At 46.2% G+C, this 20557-nt stretch overlaps 1 protein-coding gene across 2 annotated transcripts in view; it reads left to right on the top strand.

Annotated features, from left to right (window-relative positions):
* Positions 1-20557, top strand: part of sass6 (SAS-6 centriolar assembly protein) — an 88065-nt gene that overhangs the window by 19058 nt on the left and 48450 nt on the right. For both annotated transcript variants that reach the window (XM_047387051.1, XM_047387052.1), the window contains exons 7-8: positions 1782-1901; positions 19574-19765. In XM_047387051.1, coding sequence (XP_047243007.1) covers positions 1782-1901; positions 19574-19765 — 312 coding nt within the window. The remainder of the gene's footprint in view (positions 1-1781; positions 1902-19573; positions 19766-20557) is intronic.

Here is a 20557-nt window from a genome sequence, read left to right as displayed (position 1 = left end):
AATCAACAGGCTGACTGTACCAGTTGAAGAAGTACACAGCCCCGGTGCAAACAGAGCTGATGGAGGAGAAATGGAGAAGTTTGTCTTCAGAGTAAAAAGAAGAACGAAGGATTTGTCAGTGGCAAGAAATGGAGGTAAACATTAAATCAGAAAATATTACGAAGCCTACCTGCCCTTGGATTCACCATTAATACGGTCGGAAATGAGGAAAGACCTGTTTAATGACACTTGTTTTGCATCTAAAAACTCTGGCAGCAGATAGCATGAAGCCAAACAAATTAAGGTGGCACCTGGAGACTTTACACACCAGTTATACCAGTAAGTCATTGGACTTCTTTCATCAAAAACTTGATGAGTATCGCCAACAGGCTGGTACTTCCTTAGCACCCATCAAGTTCTGCAGAGGCCTTTAAATCACCCATTTATGGAAGTTAAGTGTGTACAGGCAGGGAAACATTTAAAACATGCAGAACAGGGGTCAAGAGGACAAGAGTTCAAGAGCTCTGGTTTAGGGAAATGCAGTTTGTTCATAAGCTAAAATATAATTGGTGCAAAATTCTGCACAAAAAAGGTGCAAGGAAATGAGTTGATGGAGCAAGGGTCTAATGTTTACAATGCCTAAAAAAAGTTTTAAATGTCATTGCATAAGTTCTATAAAAATGTACTTCCTAGTGATTTATTTTCAGTTTTTTCTTAAATGAATAACAAACTGTTTTACTGTTACAAATGGAGTTAATAAACTGAATGTGGAAATGGTTTAAAACTGTTGCAGATGTTATATCTGCTTATTTTATTAATCTGTTTTAACAATCAAGTGAATTTATACAGACCACTGGTATCAGCTACTCATACAGTGGTTTATGGATTTAAAAAAACTATGAGGGATTGCTGTCAAGTCAATGCAAGCGACTGTCCACTGTCGCTACAAGCTCATCTGAAAGGAGTGAATGCTGCAGGTCACTGACTCGATGCAATCTGCTGAATTTCCTTTAGATAGAAAACCTTTTAACCAGTTTGAATAATAAACTGAATCCGACTGCACTGTTTGATAGTTAGGATTAATTTGAATGTATGTACCATACTTGAAATGTGTATGATTGGACTGAATTGACTTTGTAAAGTACCTTGAGACGACATGTGCTGTGATATGGCGCTATATGAATAAAACTGAATTGAATTTAATTGAATGACGGCATAATATTGCAAGCACCTAAACCCTCTCAAAGTTCACCACGGTCATTTAGTTGGAATCCACAGTGCTGTCACAGTGCAGCTGTTGTGTTTGGCTTTGAAACCATTTTTATTTCTGGTTTTCCAAATCTCAACTAGCGTTTCTCTGGCTTGCTACTGCTCACGGGCACTCATACTACACTTTGAAGGTATGTAACAAGACCATGCGCCTGGCAAGTACTTGATGCCTCTTGCATCAGGTTTTGGGCTGTTGACGCTTATTGCATGTCCTCCTCTCTCCCCTGTCTCTTCACCATATTTCCTGTCAACTCACTTTAATAAAAATAAAATAAAACAAAGGCCCCTAGTTTCTAAAATATTTATAAATTATAAGAAATAAAGGCTGGAAATATTTTTCTCCATATTTAATGAATCTTTATAATATTATTTTCCCTTTACAAAATCATTGACCTAAATTATAGATCTTTTTACAGTTTTGAAGTTTTTGAGCTACATTTAAAGTACACCGAAACAGTTATATTCAGAATTACGACTTTTTAAAAAAGCAGGAGGATAATATTTACCAGTGGACAATATGTGTTCTCCCCTAGACTTTGTCTGAGAAGACTAAAGAGCTGGAGAAACTGCGGTCGGAGTGGACAAATCACACCAGTTCTCTTTCCAGTCGTCATTCTGAGGAGTTGCAGTTGGAGAGGGAGAAGATTTTAGAGGTAAGACCCCAAACATTTTTGTAAAGTATAGAGTTTAAAGAGATGGGCAGAGAAATGCAGGCGCTCAGACCAAAAGCCAGGACAAGCAGATCGCCAACTTCATTGAAGTCTTAATTGCCCAGTCCAAGAGGTTATTGAAGATCCAACGTGCAGATTTCTTCTCCCTAAAGCTGGTTCCCCACTTCAACACAAGGAGATGCACTAGACCAGGGGTCGTTGTCAGCAAGAAATAAAATCTAAAAAGTAATTTATTTATTAATAAAATTTTTATTTATATATATATATATTTTATTAATTTGATGCATAATTAGGTTGGAGTTTGAGGTGATTATTAATGTCATTCGTTTTTTTTTTTTTTATAAACTGTCAATGAAAATATACGTCACACCCACGTCTATAGCCCTCGCCTTTACCTATAGATGGCTCTCTGTTTTTCCCTGTCACACTGCTGGACATTGATCCACACCTTCTGAACATATCCGAATTTACAGGAATAAGTCAGCGCGATCTTTAAATGGAACTGGCTGACATAGTGGATAAAGACTTATGGGTTTCCAAGTTCAAAAGCCTTACAGTGGATCTTGAAGGAGTTGCTCGCCAAAAGGCCACTCTCGCTAAATAGCACAATGGAAGGATATTGAAAACCTCCCCAAACCTGAAAAACTTGGCTTTTGAAACATGAAGTGCCATTCTCGACATGTTCATGAAAACATGAAAAAGTATGCATTTGGAGTCCTGTTCATCTTTGGTTCAACATACTTATGTGAGCAAGTTTTCTCCAACATTAACTTCATAAAGTCCAAATATCGCTCCTGCCTTACAAATGAGAGCCTGCAGTCCTGTGTGAAGAGCCAAGTCACATCTTACAGCCCCGACTTAGGGAAGATCACCATAGCGCTTCAGAAACAGAAGTCATATATTAAACAGGTATTAACACTAGGATTTAATTTGCTATTACTCTTTTAAGAACGTTTAGACACAGATTTGATTTTGTTCTTTTATCGTATGTTCAGGGGCTTCGCCCAAAATTTCCATAATAGTCTGACCATCTACTATCAAGCAGCCAAGCAAGCGAGACATTTGTATTTCTTCAACCCAAGATCTCTGAGTTTGTGTGGTGGATACTGGGGGACCTGGTTTGGATTCATTGGACTTTCGTGAACTGTCCTGAAGAGGTTCAACTAGGTGTGTCATTAGACCTGAATTTCTGGGGCTAAAGCCCCGGATGTTTTGTCAATAGCCCTGGATATTACAAGTCAGAGGCAAACAAAATTTATCCTTGGTTGACAATTGTGTCAAATATGCATTCCAAGTGGACTGTGTATTACCAATCCCTATTGTTTGATATTTATTTATATTATTTTGTGTGCTGCCAATCAGAGCAGCGTACATCCCTGGCATCCTGGACAGAGGAGCGCCCCACGACTCAGGGCATGGACCCTGGATCCTAAACTTATCTCTGACCTAGAGCATATCAGGCAGCGCAGCAGTGGACCGCCCAGTGCCAGCTGTGGTTCTCACTGAGACCACAGGAGGATCCACTTGTAGGAGTGGATGCCTTTGCTCATACTCTATGGCCAAAGATGTTCGTTTGTGCTTTTCCTCCAGTTCCACTGATCCCGCTGATCCAGGATTGCTCGGGAGGAACGGCTTTCATTGATTCTTAAAGCCACCGAACGCACAGGCACACAGTGGTTTCCGAACATGCAGCAGCTGGTATCAGGCTGCCCGTGGCAGAATTACTCAGAGACAGGTTAGTGAGTCTGGGACTGGCTGCTGAACGGGAGCACTTGAAGAGGCTTGGTGATAATTGGCTTCTTCTATCCCCCACATAACTCTGAGGAGGAAGCAAAATCTCATCTCCTCTTCCCCGTGCACTCTCTCTCATGTCATGTGGCACTCGCAGCTGCATGACGCAGCTCAGGGTGGGATAACATTTATTTTTCAGCTCCGGTTCATTACCTCTGTTGTTCTTTGTCACTGTGGCTGTATTTAATTAAGCATTCCTGTGGTCAGAGATTATTCCCTTCTGCTGCGGTGCTTAAGACACACAGGTTGTTATGCTATGTCATTCCTCATATTACAGCTGCTGATTTGCAGCTGAATTGTCGACCTGCTGTACTCCTCGTTTGACCGTTACAGTTTGTAACCTTCGTTGTCACTGTTCACAGCAACAGGTCTGTCATCTTAGTGTTTGTGCAATAAATGTGTGTCTAGGTGCAACCCAGCAGGCACAAAAGGACGTGGCAGCAAATCAATGTGAAATATAAAAATCCTGTTAAATCAGGTAAGTTTCAGTTGTTGTTATGTTTAACCTTAAGATGGCGCCGCAGATGGTCGCCTCGTGCGCATTGTTTTGTTTTGTTTTTTGCTTTAAAACGGTCTTCTGCGATGGTATCCGGAGCTCTCTCACCAGAGAAGAACTCATGAACATCTGGGCTACTACACCAGAGGAGTTATTTCACACTTTTCTGCCTACTGCTCTGGAATTTTTGGACATTCTGGTCAAAGGTGCGCTCGTCTTTGCTCACGCGGTGAAACGCCGGAAGAGAGGGAAACGGGCTGGGGTGCTGGTACGTCTTCGCCAGCGTGGACTACGAACACCATTACCTGGAATATTTCTCTCTAACGTGCGCTCATTCCCAACAAAATTGAGGAACTACAACTGCTGTTGGGGAAAAACATGGACTTTTATTCATCGGCAGTTTTGTGCTTCACGGAGACGTGGCTGTGTGGATTAATACCGGACTCTGCGCTTCAGCTGGCAGGATTCCAGCTCTACAGAGCGGACAGAGACACGGAACTCTCCGGCAAAGCGAAAGGTGGAAGAATCTGTTTCTATCTCAACAGTGGTTGGTGCAACGACGTGACAGTGATTCAGCAGCACTGTTCTCCAGACTTGGAATCCTTCATCATAAACTGTAAGCCTTTCTATTCCCCCTGTGAGTTTGCTTCGTTCATCCTGGTCGGTGTTTACATCCCGCCGCAAGCTAACGTGCAGGTCGCACAGCGCGTGCTCGCCGACCAGATACTGAGTGTGGAGCGGACCAACCCGGACTCCTTAGTTATTGTCGCTGGCGACTTTAACAAAGGTAATCTCACCCACGAACTCCCCAAATTTAGACAGTTTATAAAATGTCCGACCAGAGAAGACAACATTCTGGATCACTGTTACACCACCATCAGAGACGCTTATCACGCCGTCCCACGTGCTGCACTGGGTCAATCCGACCACATCATGGTCCACCTGATTCCTGCAAACAGGCAGAAACTAAAGCTCTGCAAACCTGTTGTGAGGACGTCAAGGAAGTGGAGCAGTGAGGCTGTGGAGAATCTCCAGGCGTGTTTAGGCTGTACAGACTGGGATATGTTCAGGACTACTACAGTCTGGACGAGTACACAGAGGCTGTGACTTCCTACATCAGCTTCTGTGAGGACAGCTGTGTACCATCATGCACCAGGGTGAGTTATAACAACGACAAACCCTGGTTCACAGCCAAACTCAGAAGCTTAAGACTGGATAAGGAAGAGGCCTTCAGGAGTGGAGACAAAGACATATACAGAGAGGCGAAGTACAAGTTTGGCAAGGCAGTGAAAGAGGCCAAATGACTGTACTCTGAGAAGCTCCAAAACCAGTTCTCAGCCAATGACTCTACATCTGTGTGGAAGGGGCTCAGGCAGATCACCAACAACAAGCCGAAAGCCCCCCTCCATCAACGACCGACGCCTCGCCAACGACCTGAACGAGTTCTACTGCCGCTTTGAAAGACAAAGGGACAGTCCTGCAACCATCCCCCACGACACCCCCCAACACCTGTAGCCACAATCCACCACCCCCACCTCCCCAACCTCAAGATGGGCCTTGGCACCTCCAACCCCCAGCCTGAAGTTCCCCCCCACCAGCCCCCTACCCACGCCGGGGATGACTCTTTCCATCCAGGAGAGGGACATCAACAAATTCTTCAGGAGACAGAACCCCCGGAAAGCTGCTGGATCGGATTCTGTCTCACCAGCCAGCCTGAAGCACTGCGCTGATCAGCTGTCTCCAGTCTTCACAGACATTTTTAACACCTCACTGGAGATATGTCATGTACCAGCCTGCTTCAAGTCTTCCACCATCGTCCCTGTTCCCAAGAAGCCAAGGACCACAGGGCTTAATGACTTCAGACCCGTCGCCCTGACCTCTGTGGTGATGAAGTCCTTTGAGCGCCTTGTGCTCTCACACCTAAAAGACATCACGGACCCCCTCCTGGACCCCCTGCAGTTTGCCTACAGAGCCAACAGGTCTGTAGATGATGCAGTGAACTTAGCCCTTCACTTCATCCTCCGGCACCTGGACTCCACAGGAACCTACGCCAGGATCCTGTTTGTGGATTTCAGCTCTGCCTTCAACACCATCGTCCCAGCTCTGCTCCAGGAGAAGCTGTCACAGCTGAGTGTGCCCGACTTCACCTGCAGGTGGATCACTGACTTCCTGTCTGACAGGAAGCAGCGCGTGAGGCTGGGGAAGCACGTCTCTGACTGCCTGACCATCAGCACCGGTTCCCCCCAAGGCTGTGTTCTCTCTCCTCTGCTCTTCTCCCTGTACACCAACAGCTGCACCTCCAGTCACCAGTCTGTCAAGCTTATGAAGTTTGCGGACGACACCACTCTGATCGGACTCATCTCTGATGGTGACGAGTCCGCGTACAGATGGGAGGTAGACCATCTGTTGGACTGGTGCAGCCAGAACAACCTTGAGCTCAACGCTCTAATGACAGTGGAGATGGTTATGGATTTCAGGCATAACCCAGCCCCACCTGCCACCATCACCCTCTGTGACTCCACAATTGACACTGTGGAATCTTTCCGCTTCCTGGGAACCATCATCTCCCGGGACCTCAAGTGGGAGCCAAACATCACCTCCCTCATCAACAAAATCTCAATAACTACTGTATTTTCACTTGCAGGCAATAAAGAATACCTAATTAAATGAAAGGACTGTTGTCTTTAGTTTGGGAAGTGATTGGTACATCAGAAATTCTATCGATGTGTCTGTCTGTATGTGTGTTTATATACAGGGGTTAGACAATGAAACTGAAACACCTGTCATTTTATTGTGGTAGGTTTCATGGCTAAATCGGACCAGCCTGGTAGCCAGTCTTCATTGATTGCACATTGTACCAGTACGAGCAGAGTGTGAAGGTTCAATTAGTAGGGTAAGAGCACAGATTTGCTCAAAATATTGAAATGCACACAACATTATGGGTGACATACCAGAGTTCAACAGAGAACAAATTGTTGGTGCACGTCTTGCTGGCGCATCTGTGACCAAGACAGCAAGTCTTTGTGATGTATCAAGAGCCACGGTATCCAGGGTAATGTCAGCATACCACCATGAAGGACGAACCACATCTAACAAGATTAACTGTGGACGCAAGCGGAAGCTGTCTGAAAGGGATGTTTGGGTGCTAACCCGGATTGTATCCAAAAAACATAAAACCACGGCTGCCCAAATCACGGCTGAATTAAATGTGCACCTCAACTCTCCTGTTTCCACCAGAACTGTCCGTCGGGAGCTCCACAGGGTCAATATACACGGCCGGGCTGCTATAGCCAAACCTTTGGTCACTCATGCCAATGCCAAACGTCGGTTTCAATGGTGCAAGGAGCGCAAATCTTGGACAATGTGAAACATGTATTATTCTCTGATGAGTCCACCTTTACTGTTTTCCCCACATCCGGGAGAGTTACGGTGTGGAGAAGCCCCAAAGAAGCGTACCACCCAGACTGTTGCATGCCCAGAGTGAAGCATGGGGGTGGATCATTGATGGTTTGGGCTGCCATATCATGGCATTCCCTTGGCCCAATACTTGTGCTAGATGGGCATGTCACTGCCAAGGATTACCGAACCATTCTTGAGGATCATGTGCATCCAATGGTTCAAACATTGTATCCTGAAGGCGGTGCCGTGTATCAGGATGACAATCCTGATACACGGCACCAACACACACAGCAAGACTGGTGAAAGATTGGTTTGATGAACATGAAAGTGAAGTTGAACATCTCCCAGGGCCTGCACAGTCACCAGATCTAAATATTATTGAGCCACTTTGGGGTGTTTTGGAGGAGCGAGTCAGGAATCGTTTAAATAAGGATTTTTGGTTAAGAAATACATTTTTCTCAAATTTGTTTGTTCGTCGTCTTCCGCTTATCCAGGACCGGGTTGCGGGGGCAGCAGACTCAGCAGAGACGCCCAGACGTCCCTCTCTCCAGACACCTCCTCCAGTTCCTCCAGGGGGAGCCCAAGGCGTTCCCAGGCCAGCCGAGAGACATAGTCCCTCCAGCCTGTCCTGGGCCGTCCCCTGGGCCTCCTCCCGGTGGGACGTGCCTGGAACACCTCCCGAGGAAGGCGTCCAGGAGGCATCCGGTATAGATGCCCGGGCCACCTCAACTGGCTCCTCTCGATGTGGAGGAGCAGCGGCTCTACTCTGAGCCCCTCCCGGATGGCCGAGCTGCTCACCCTATCTCTAAGGGAGTGCCCGGCCACCCTACGGAGGAAGCTCATTTCAGCCGCTTGTATCCGTGATCTCGTTCTTTCGGTCATGACCCAAAGTTCATGGCTATAGGTGAGGGTAGGAACGTAGACCGACCAGTAAATTGGGAGCTTTGCTTTTCGGCTCAGCTCTCTCTTCACCACAATGGACCGGCACAGCCATTACTATGGCAGCCGCACCGATCCGTCTGTCGATCTCCCGCTCCATTCTTCCCTCACTCGTGAACAAGACCCCGAGATACTTAAACTCCTCCACTTGAGGCAGGAACTCCCCTCCAACCTGAAGAGGACAAGCCACCCTTTTCCGGTCGAGTACCATGGCCTCGGACTTGGAGGAGCTGATCCTCATCCCAGCCGCTTCACACTCGGCTGCGAACCGCCCCAGCGCATGCTGTAGGTCTTGGCTAGAGGGGGCCAGCAGGACCACGTCATCCGCAAGAAGAAGAGACGAAATCCACTAAAATCCACTAAAATTATGATTTTAAATTATAATTCTTGATAAATATGAATTAATCAATAATCATAATTCTTACAACTTTTATCTCTTAGCCAAAATTACGGAAAAGGTGGACTAAAACTACTTCAAACCAGTGACTCCATAGGACTATTTTTATATTTATTTCTCCTAAAGAATTTTGAATTGAACCCGAAAGAAGGACAAGTTGACGCCAGCTAATCGGCACAAGATGCCTTCCTTCACCACAGAGGGCTTTGACAAACTTTTACAGAAACTGGCTGTTTTTTTAGATGAAAATCCATCGACTAGAAGTGAATGTTGAGGTTAATATGGGGTAAAGCGATAATTCTACTCTGCCTGTGATTTCAAACAGTGACAGCCAGCTCAACGACTCAGTCAGCAAACAGAAACCTGAGAATAAACCCACTGGCAGCTCCCTACCATGACATGTTTTAGGCACGAGGCCAAAAAATCAAGGAAAACAACTCACTTGAAGTTCTCGGCAATTAAGTAAATCAGAATGGCCAGAATCACAGAGGGATGACCCTGTTTCCCTTGGAAAAAGGAGACTTCGACAGTGGGCTGTTGTCACCACAACTGATAGGATTGAGCAAGCTGGAAATAATGGAATTCCTTTTCAAAACAGATTTGCCCCACTACAGAATGAAAACCAGGAAAATGAATGTATGAGAACAATCTTCATTCTAAACAGTCTTCTCCTAAGCTGCCAGACAAAGTGGGCTCACTGGGCTAAGGACCCTAATAGTGGGCAACACAGCTGTTAATGGAATTAAAAACTTCTGCAACAACAAAATCACAGAAGGTATGAGTGATACCAGTAACGTGGTGTCCAATATCTCGCCCAACCCTTGAAAACCTCGTCATGCGCTTTGTAGCCATGGATGACATGGCTAAGAAAGAAAGTATTAAAAGAGCATTTCATTCGTCTGCTGAATAAAATTGGAGGTCTCAATATCAAGGGAAGATTAGATTTATTTGAGATTTCTTATGATTAATAAATGGTTGAAAAAAGCATTTGCTACTACATCTGTGAATTTTAATGACAACTTTATTATTTTTTGGGGATAAATATACATTTTCAAGCAAGATGGTTTCTGTTTAAACAAACCTGGAGCTAGACATTTCACATATAATCTGTTCTATTCAATAAATAATCCCCCAGCAACCTCAACCTTCAGCAGAGAACATGGAGTATCAACAACAAAAATACTGCCACCAACAGCTCCAGGGACAAGATAAGCAGGCAGTTGGCTGAGAGAGAGAGTTCATCACAAAAGGTCCCGCTGCCGAATTCCACAGGAGAAGTGGATGCTGTCAAACTGAAGAAGGAGTCCTATCGGCTGTGGTTGGCTTGTGGGACTCCTGAGGCGACTGACGGGTACCGTGAGGCCAAGCGTGCCGCGGCCCGGGCTGTGGCAGAGGCAAAAACTTGGGCCTGGGAGGAGTTCGGTGAGGCCATGGAGAAGGACTACCGGTTGGCCTCGAAGCGATTCTGGCAAACCGTGCGGCGCCTCAGGAGGGGGAAGCAGTGCTTCGCCAACACTGTTTACAGTGGGGGTGGGTGGCTGCTGACCTCGACTGAGGACATTATCGGGTGGTAAAAGGAGTACTTCGAGGATCTCCTCAATCCTGTCATAACGCATTCCCTGGTGGAAACAGAGGCTGGGGACTCAGGGTTGGATTCTTTCATCACCCAGGCTGAAGTCACAGAGGTGATTAAAAAGCTCCGCAGTGGGGTTGTCATGGTTGACATGGTTGGGGACAGTGCCTCTAGACTGGCAGACTGGGGTGGTGGTCCCCCTTCATAAGAAGGGTGACTGGAGGGTGTGTTCCAAATACAGGGGGATCACACTCCTCAGCCTCCTTGGTAAGGCCTATGCCAGGGTATTGGAGAGGAGAGTCCAGCCGATAGTCGAACCTCGGCTTCAGGAGGAGCAGTGTGGTTTTGGTCCCGGCCGTGGAACACTGGACCAGCTCTATACCCTCTACAGGGTACTTGAGGGTTCATGGGAGTGTGCCCAACCGGTCCACATGTGTTTTGTGGACCTGGAGAAAGCATTCGACTGTGTCCCTCGTGATGCCCTGTGGGGGGTGCTCCAGGAGTATGGAATCGGGTGCCCTTTATTAGGGGCCATCCGATCCCTATACAAGCGGAGCATGAGTTTGGTCCGCATTGCCGGCACTAAGTCAGACCTGTGCATGTTTGACTCCGGCAGGGCTGCCCTTCGTCACCGGTCGTGTTCATAACTTTTATGGACAGGATTTCTAGACGCAGCCAAGGGCCTTAGGGGTTCTGGTTTTGGGACCACTGGATCTCGTCTCTTCTTTTTGCTGATGACGTGGTCCTGCTGGCCCCCTCTAGCCAAGACCTACAGCATGCGCTGGGGCGGTTCGCAGCAGAGTGTGAAGTGGCTGGGATGAAGATCAGCTCCTCCAAGTCAGAGGCCATGGTGCTCAACTGGAAAAGGGTGGCTTGTCCTCTTCAGGTTGGAGGGGAGTTCCTGCCTCAAGTGGAGGAGTTCAAGTCTCTCGGGGTCGGGAGATCAACAGACGGATCAGTGCGGCTGCCACAGTAATGGGGGCACTGCGCCGGTCCGTTGTGGTGAAGAGAGAGCTGGGCCGAAAGGCGAAGCTCTTGATTTACCAGTCGGTCTACGTTCCTACCATCACCTATGGCCATGAACTTTGGGTCATGACCGAAAGAACGAGATCCCAGATACAAGCGGCTGAAATGAGCTTCCTCCGTAGGGTGGCCGGGCACTCCCTTAGAGATAGGGCGAGGAGCTCAGCCATTGGGTAGGGGCTCGGAGGAGAGCCGCTGCTCCTCCACGTCAAGAGGAGCCAGTTGAGGTGCCTCGGGCATCTACAGGTCCTTCTCAAAAAATTAGCATATTGTGATAAAGTTAATTATTTTCCATAATGTCATGATGAAAATTTGAATGGAGAAGATTTGGGTCCTCGTACTCGTCGTCTTCCGCTTATCCGGGACCGGGTCGCGGGGGCAGCAGACTCAGCAGAGACACCCAGATGTCCCTCTCCCCAAACATTCCCCAAATGAATGTTTCCTGCACACACCTGAGCACGGTGGCTCTGGATGTTTCTACTCCAGACTCAGTCCACTGCTTCTGCAGGTCCCCCAAGGTCTGGAATCGGCCCTTCTCCACAATCTTCCTCAGGGTCCGGTCACCTCTTCTCGTTGTGCAGCGTTTTCTGCCACACTTTTTCCTTCCCACAGACTTCCCACTGAGGTGCCTTGATACAGCACTCTGGGAACAGCCTATTCATTCAGAAATTTCTTTCTGTGTCTTACCCTCTTGCTTGAGGGTGTCAATAGTGGCCTTCTGGACAGCAGTCAGGTCGGCAGTCTTACCTCCTCCAGCTCCTCCGGGAGGAGCCCAAGGCGTTCCCAGGCCAGCCGAGAGACATAATCCCTCCAGCGTGTCCTGGGCCGTCCCCTGGGCCTCCTCCCGGTGGGACGTGCCTGGAACACCTCCCGAGGGAGGCGTCCAGGAGGCATCCAGTATACAGGTCCTTCTCAAAAAATTAGCATATTGTGATAAAGTTCATTATTTTCCATAATGTCATGATGAAAATTTAACATTCATATATTTTAGATTCATTGCACACTAACTGAAATATTTCAGGTCTTTTATTGTCTTAATACGGATGATTTTGGCATACAGCTCATGAAAACCCAAAATTCCTATCTCACAAAATTAGCATATCATTAAAAGGGTCTCTAAACGAGCTATGAACCTAATCATCTGAATCAACGAGTTAACTCTAAACACCTGCAAAAGATTCCTGAGGCCTTTAAAACTCCCAGCCTGGTTCATCACTCAAAACCCCAATCATGGGTAAGACTGCCGACCTGACTGCTGTCCAGAAGGCCACTATTGACACCCTCAAGCAAGAGGGTAAGACACAGAAAGAAATTTCTGAATGAATAGGCTGTTCCCAGAGTGCTGTATCAAGGCACCTCAGTGGGAAGTCTGTGGGAAGGAAAAAGTGTGTCAGAAAACGCTGCACAACGAGAAGAGGTGACCGGACCCTGAGGAAGATTGTGGAGAAGGGCCGATTCCAGACCTTGGGGGACCTGCAGAAGCAGTGGACTGAGTCTGGAGTAGAAACATCCAGAGCCACCGTGCTCAGGTGTGTGCAGGAAATGGGCTACAGGTGCCGCATTCCCCAGGTCAAGCCATTTTTTAACCATAAACAGCGGCAGAAGCGCCTGACCGGGGCTACAGAGAAGCAGCACTGGACTGTTGCTCAGTGGTCCAAAGTACTTTTTTCGGATGAAAGCAAATTTTGCATGTCATTCGGAAATCAAGGTGCCAGAATCTGGAGGAAGACTGGGGAGAGGGAAATGCCAAAATGCCAGAAGTCCAGTGTCAAGTACCCACAGTCAGTGATGGTCTGGGGTGCCGTGTCAGCTGCTGGTGTTGGTTCACTGTGTTTTATCAAGGGCAGGGTCAATGCAGCTAGCTATCAGGAGATTTTGGAGCACTTCATGCTTCCATCTGCTGAAAAGCTTTATGGAGATGAAGATTTCATTTTTTAGCACGACCTGGCACCTGCTCACAGTGCCAAAACCACTGGTAAATGGTTTACTGACCATGGTATCACTGTGCTCAATTGGCCTGCCAACTCTCCTGACCTGAACCCCATAGAGAATCTGTGGGATATTGTGAAGAGAACGTTGAGAGACTCAAGACCCAACACTCTGGATGAGCTAAAGGCCGCTATCGAAGCATCCTGGGCCTCCATAAGACCTCAGTAGTGCCACAGGCTGATTGCCTCCATGCCACGCCGCATTGAAGCAGTCATTTCTGCAAAAGGATTCCCAACCAAGTATTGAGTGCATAACTGTACATGATTATTTGAAGGTTGACGTTTTTTGTATTAAAAACACTTTTCTTTTATTGGTCGGATGAAATATGCTAATTTTGTGAGATAGGAATTTTGGGTTTTCATGAGCTGTATGCCAAAATCATCCGTATTAAGACAATAAAAGACCTGAAATATTTCAGTTAGTGTGCAATGAATCTAAAATATATGAATGTTAAATTTTCATCATGACATTATGGAAAATAATGAACTTTATCACAATATGCTAATTTTTTGAGAAGGACCTGTATACTGGATGCCTCCTGGACGCCTCCCTCGGGAGGTGTTCCAGGCACGTCCCACCGGGAGGAGGCCCAGGGGACGGCCCAGGACACGCTGGAGGGATTATGTCTCTCGGCTGGCCTGGGAACGCCTTGGGCTCCTCCCGGAGGAGCTGGAGGAGGTGTTTGGGGAGAGGGACATCTGGGTGTCTCTGCTGAGTCTGCTGCCCCCGCGACCCGGTCCCGGATAAGCGGAAGACGACGAGTACGAGGACCCAAATCTTCTCCATTCAACACCCCCCATGGCCCAGGCCCTGCTACTACACCAACATCTTCCAAAAGCCGCCAAATTCTACCACCTCCTAATCTGTCTCCTTCAAATCAAATCAGGACCTTCAGATAACTTCTCTGTGATACAGTCCCTCACCCCACTGGTAACTCTATCATAAATGATCATTTCAGGAAATTCTTGGTCCCCTGATGGCAGATAGTTGTAAAATCTATGTGCTTATACATGACAGAAAGAACAAAGCTAAAAGTATAAGAGACAATAATAGACTATCAAACCTAGAAGGCATAAACTGTCAGGTACAACCAGACAGAGTTAATATCAGCCACTAAGTCATATAAACTGGCTTTATTGATCTCTGTTAGGAAAATTATTTTTAATCGATGACTTCATTACTGACCATAGTCTTGATATGTTTTTAACAAAAACATGGTTACATGAATTTAATGACGCACCCATTCTGGTAGAGTCTACACCTCTGAACTACAATTTTCTTTGTGAGAGCAGACTGCAAAGAAAAGGTGGAGGGGTGGCGACTTTGTTTAAAGACTTACTAAAGTGTAAAAAGGTATTTCTGTGCAAATTTGACCCTTTGGAATACATAGCTCTCAAGGTAAAGAGCCCGGTCCGAACCATGTTCTTGAATATTTACAGGCCTCCTAAGTCCAAAACAAACTTTTTCAGTGATTGTAATGAGGTTTCAGCTGTGATATGTGTTGATTATGATTGTTTAATTATTGTGGGAGACTTCAACATTCTTTCTGACAATCCTGAAGACAAGTGCAATAGAACTGTGTGACACTTACAAATTTTGGTTTGACTCAACATTTTAAACAGCAAACGCACAAACAGGAACAGATTGGCGCCGACGATGGCCGCCTCGGAGCTTCGCTCTCTCTTTGTTTGTGTATTTTGTGCGTTTATATGTTTTTCGAGCCACAGTACTGTGGTCCCGGGCCACAATTCTGTGGTCTCATTCAGCAGAGAGGAACCTCTCAACATCAGAGTCCTCTCTTGGGATTTTTTTTCACCATCTCTCATCGATCCGAGGTTCACTGAGCTTCTGGCAAGCGGAGCTGCGGCACTCTATGGGATACTGCGCCGAAAGCGCCAGAGGTGGAAACGTGCTGGCGCGCTGGTAAAACTCCTCAAAAAAGGTCTACGAACACCACTGCCTTCAATCCATCTGGCAAATGTCCGCTCTCTAAGCAACAAGATGGACGAGCTGCTTCTCCTCACCGGTAAAAACTCGGACCTCCGCGGATCAGCGATTCTCTGCTTTACCGAGACATGGCTGAGTGAAAACATCCCGGACTGCGCACTGCTGTTGCCGGACTTCCAGCTGCTCAGAGCGGATCACAGCGCGGAGCTATCGAGGAAGTAGCAAGGAGGCGGAATCTGCTTTTATATAAATGAAGGTTGGTGCAGAGACATAAAAGTGCTGGGGAAAACATGTAGTCCTGATCTGGAGGCATTTTATATAAACTGTAAACTGTTTTATTCGCCGAGGAAGTTTTCCTTGTTTATAATAATTGGCTCATATTTTCCACCGCATTGATGCACTTCTGCCGCGGAAAAACATCTCGCTGAGCTGATTACAGACATGGAGAAAAAACACACAGACTCTGTCATCATAATACTGGGAGATTTTAACAGAGCAAACCTCTCCAATGAACTTCCCAAATACAGACAGCATATTAAGTGTCCCACCAGAGACCAAAATACACTGGACCGTTGTTACACAGGTTTAAAGGACTCATGCTGTTACCAGGGCTGCTCGGGGTTTTTCGGATCATTCTCTTATCCACCTCATCCCAACCTACTGACGGAGACTAAGAGCTTCCAAACCCACAGTTCACACTGTTAAGAAGTGGACTGAGGAATCAAAGCAGACGCTACAGGCCTGCTTTGAATGCACAGACTGTGGACTGTTTTTGAAACCTCAGCCACTGACTTAAACCAACTAACTGATGTGGTGACATCATACATCAGTTTCTGTGAGGACATATGTGTGCAGACCAAGACCTTCTGCACCTTTGGGAACAACAAGCCATGGTTTACTCCACACCTCAGGAATCTGCACAAGGACAAGGAAGAAGCTCACAGCATTGGAGATTGGGCGCGGTACAGGCAGGCCAGGAACAAACTAACAAAGGAGATCAAAGCAGCCAAGAGAAGCTACAGTGAGAAGCTAAAGAACAGCCTTTCTACTGGTGATACCTCGGCTGTATAGACTGGTCTGAGAAACCTGACTGCCTATAGGAGCCCCCCCACCGATCCTGAACAGAATCCTCTCCTGGCTAATCGTCTGAATGGCTTTTACTGCAGACATGACAGGAAGCCGTTCACGCCTCAAATCATCTTCTCCACATCCCATACAGGAACAAGTTCTTCCCACAAAGCTACCAACCCCCTACCTTCAGATCCTCTGCCTGCACTAAAGATCTCCGAGGAAGATGTAAACGGGCTCTTTCAGCACATGAAAACAAAGAAAGCTGGAGGATCTGATAACATGTCCCCATCATGCCTGAAAGCTTGTGCAAATCAACTCGCTCCGATCTTCACCCGGATCTTCAACAAGTCACTGGAGATGTGTGAGGTCCCCTCCTGCCTCAAACGATCCACCATCATCCCAGTGCCCAAGAAACACACCATCATAGGATTAAATGACTACAGGCCTGTAGCCCTGACGTCTGTGGTCATGAAATCCTTTGCGCGGCTGGTGTTGAAGCAGCTGAAAGACATCACAGGCCCCCTGCTGGACCCCCTGCAATTTGCTTACCGAGCAAACAGGTCGGCAGATGATGCTGTCAACTTAGGCCTACACTTCATCCTGCAACACCTCGACCACCCAGGGACGTACGCCAGGATCCTTTTTGTAGACTTCAGCTCGGCCTTCAACACCATCATACCAGACATCTTCCACCAGAAGCTCACCCAGCTCAACGTCCCAGCCTCCACCTGTCAGTGGATCAACAGCTTCCTGACAGACCGACAGCAGCAGGTGAGACTGGGTAGCATCTTCTCCCACAGCAGATCTATAAGTACTGGTGCCCCACAGGGGTGTGTTCTAGCCCCACTCCTCTTCTCCCTCTACACAAATGACTGCACCTCAGCGGACACGTCCGTGAGACTCCTTAAGTTTGTAGAAGACACCACTGTCATTGGTCTGATCCAGGACGGTGATGAGTCTGCATACAGACAGGAGGTGGATCGGCTGGTACACTGGTGTTGTCAGAACTACCTTGAACTCAACCCACTCAAGACTGTGGAAATGGTGGACTTTCGGAGAACACCACCCCCATACACCCCCCTCACCATCCTCAACAACACTGTGTCGGCTGTGGACCACTTCAGATTCCTAGGAACCACCGTCTCTGAGGACCTGAGATGGTCCTCACACATAGACACTGTTCGAAAGAAGGCCCAGCAGAGACTGTACTTCCTGAGACAACTCAAGAAGTACAACCTTCCACAGGAGCTGCTGGTCATCTTCTACACTGCCATCATTCAGTCTGTCCTGTCTTCATCCAGCTCAGTGTGGTTTAGCTCTACCACAAAACAGGAAAGGTCCAGACTGCAACGAATAATCAGGACTGCAGAGAGAATAATCAGGGCTGACCTTCCCTCCATCCAGGACTTATACAAGTCTAGGGTCAGAAAAAGAGCTGCAAAAATCTCTGCAGACCCCACACACCCTGCACATAAACTGTTCAGAGCTTTACCTTCAGGCCGCCGCTACAGAGCACTGTTCACTAAAACCAGCCACCACAGAGACAGTTTCTTCCCCCAGGCTGTTTCTCTGTTAAACATTCAATAGAGTATAAAAAAACAGCATACAGATGTTGCAAATGAACCTTTTTATGTATAGATGTGTATATTTGTATATTGTATATATGTATGTTCTGTAATGCAAAAACAAAACCAGAGAGCAAAGTGTACCGGAGTCAAATAACTTGTTTGTATGTACGAACTTGGCAATAAAACTGATTCTGATATTTTGGAATTGATCATCACTTAGGGTCTAAACATTTCCAAAGTGTCTGTAACTGATGTTACCCTATCTGTTATTTTTGAAAGCGTCATCTCCAATGACTATGCCAAAGAGACATTATTAGAAAATGCATCTTTAAGGACGATGCTGCTGAAACATTTAACCAGATTTACTCTGCTACCTCCAGTTTTTTCTGAGATCATCAGCAAAAACATTATTAATGCTCGTGCCTTATTTACCACGATCAACAAGTTAACAAACCCTATTGTAACTGTAGCATCTGAACCCCACTCTACCAGGGCCTGCAATTAATTTGCTAACTTCTTCACTGAAACACCCCAAAAGATCAGAGGCATTCAGCACATCCATATCAAGTCCAGTACCGAAGTTGCTTCCAACTAGAACTGATTTTGACAAAATTTCCCAATTTCTACAGAAATTTAGAAGAAATCGTACAGCAATTCTTCCTGCTCTCTCGATGTTTTACGCACAGCGTTCCTTAAAAAAGCTTTGCCTGTCATAACGTCTGATTTAACTCAAATAATAAACACATCCCTTTTGTCAGGTGTTTTCCCCCAGGCCCTAAAAACAGCAATTATCAAACCACTACTGAAAAAGAGCAACGTGGACAAGCTGCTACTGCAGAACTACAGGCCTATCTCAAACCTCCCCTTCATCAGTAAGATTTTTGAAAAAGCTGTGTTTCAGCAGTTAAACAACTTCCTAACAATGACCAGCCGCTTTGATGTCTTCCAGGCAGGCATCCTTGCTCACCACAGTACAGAGACTGCCCTTGACAAGGTGTTGAATGACAGTATAAATGCAGACTGTGGAAGAACAACAGCACTGGCGTTATTGGACCTTAGTGCAGCATTCAACACAGTTGATCACTCCATTTTATGAGAGGGCCTGGAAAACTGTGTCGTCCTTTGTGGAACAGTATTCGATTGGTTTAAATCCTACTTGAAGGACAGTTACGTTTTTGTGTCGGTAGGTAACTTTACATCAGAGACCACAAAAATCACATGTTGCGTTCCCCGAGGGTCCATTTTAAATTAGTCCAGCACAGATTGATGATTGAATACTACAATGCCACTTTCATCCAGTCATCCACAGTCATGGGTGCTTTGTCTTTAGTACGAAGAATTTTTAAATATCTACCATGAAAATGTTTAAAAATCCAGATGCAGTCTTGCCTATTAGTGCATGGACAGCTTATTTGACAATTAGAGATAAGATCCAATGATTTATGTCGTGCTGTTTTTCAGTTACAGAGCAAATTTCAACACGAGACGGAGCAACTGCGCCAGGGGCTGGAGAGTGCTCGTATAAAGGGCACACAGCAGCTCCAAAGCAGAGTGACTGAGCTGGAGACTTCCTGCAGAGAGCTGACAGAGAGAAGATACAAGAATGAATCCATCACCCGAGACCTAAAAATTAAAGTAACTGGGTTGGAGGAGGTAGGTGACAGGGCTGTAGGCTGCTGCTTTATACCCCACATGTTTAAAAAGAGAGTCATGGGTAGCATTGTCTCATTTTCTATTTAAATGAGGAATGTCTAAACAGCTTGAGGGCAATGGTGGAAACCTTACCTTGAAGGCACATTGTTTTCATTTCTGAAATTCATGGTTTAAAGGATAGCAAAGGGGGACTAAATTTTAGATGTGTATGCCCAGTACACAAATGTCCTACAATGCCCCTACAAACAGGATGAAATCCATTTAGGTACATATTTATTTGATTAAACCTGACACATCAAAAAATGTCCAAATAATTTGAGGTTTGGTAGTTATTTAGGGGTAATCAAACGACAACATTTAACACAATAAGCAATGTTTGTTAGCCCAAATAAATTTTGGGTGGTAAATCAATAAATACCCATATTTGTCGTATGATGATGTGCAGCAATTTCTACCAAGATTTTGTGGGAACGGACATGTTGTGGCTTTGCTTTCATGCTGTGGTTCATCCATCTAGATGCAGTTACACTCAGAATATCTTTTGGGTAGAAAACCAGGAGCTTTACACTTCATTCATGGTCTAGATCTCCCTAAACCTGACAAGTCTACTCTGAACACAGTTTCTGGGTAATCTGTTTAAGCTGGTGTCGGGAAGGACACACCTGGCCTCTTAACAGCCTACATCCAGGAGTCACACCCTTCTTCAGCCGATGAGTTGAACATATGTAACTAGCCCTGCAGTCACCTTGGTCACTTCTGTTAACAGCTGCCAGCTTCCCTTATTTTACAACT

The sequence above is a fragment of the Girardinichthys multiradiatus genome, chromosome 15 (assembly GCF_021462225.1).
Source record: "Girardinichthys multiradiatus isolate DD_20200921_A chromosome 15, DD_fGirMul_XY1, whole genome shotgun sequence".
NCBI classification, from domain to species: Eukaryota; Metazoa; Chordata; class Actinopteri; order Cyprinodontiformes; family Goodeidae; genus Girardinichthys; species Girardinichthys multiradiatus.
This window is presented reverse-complemented; position numbering and strand designations above follow the sequence as displayed.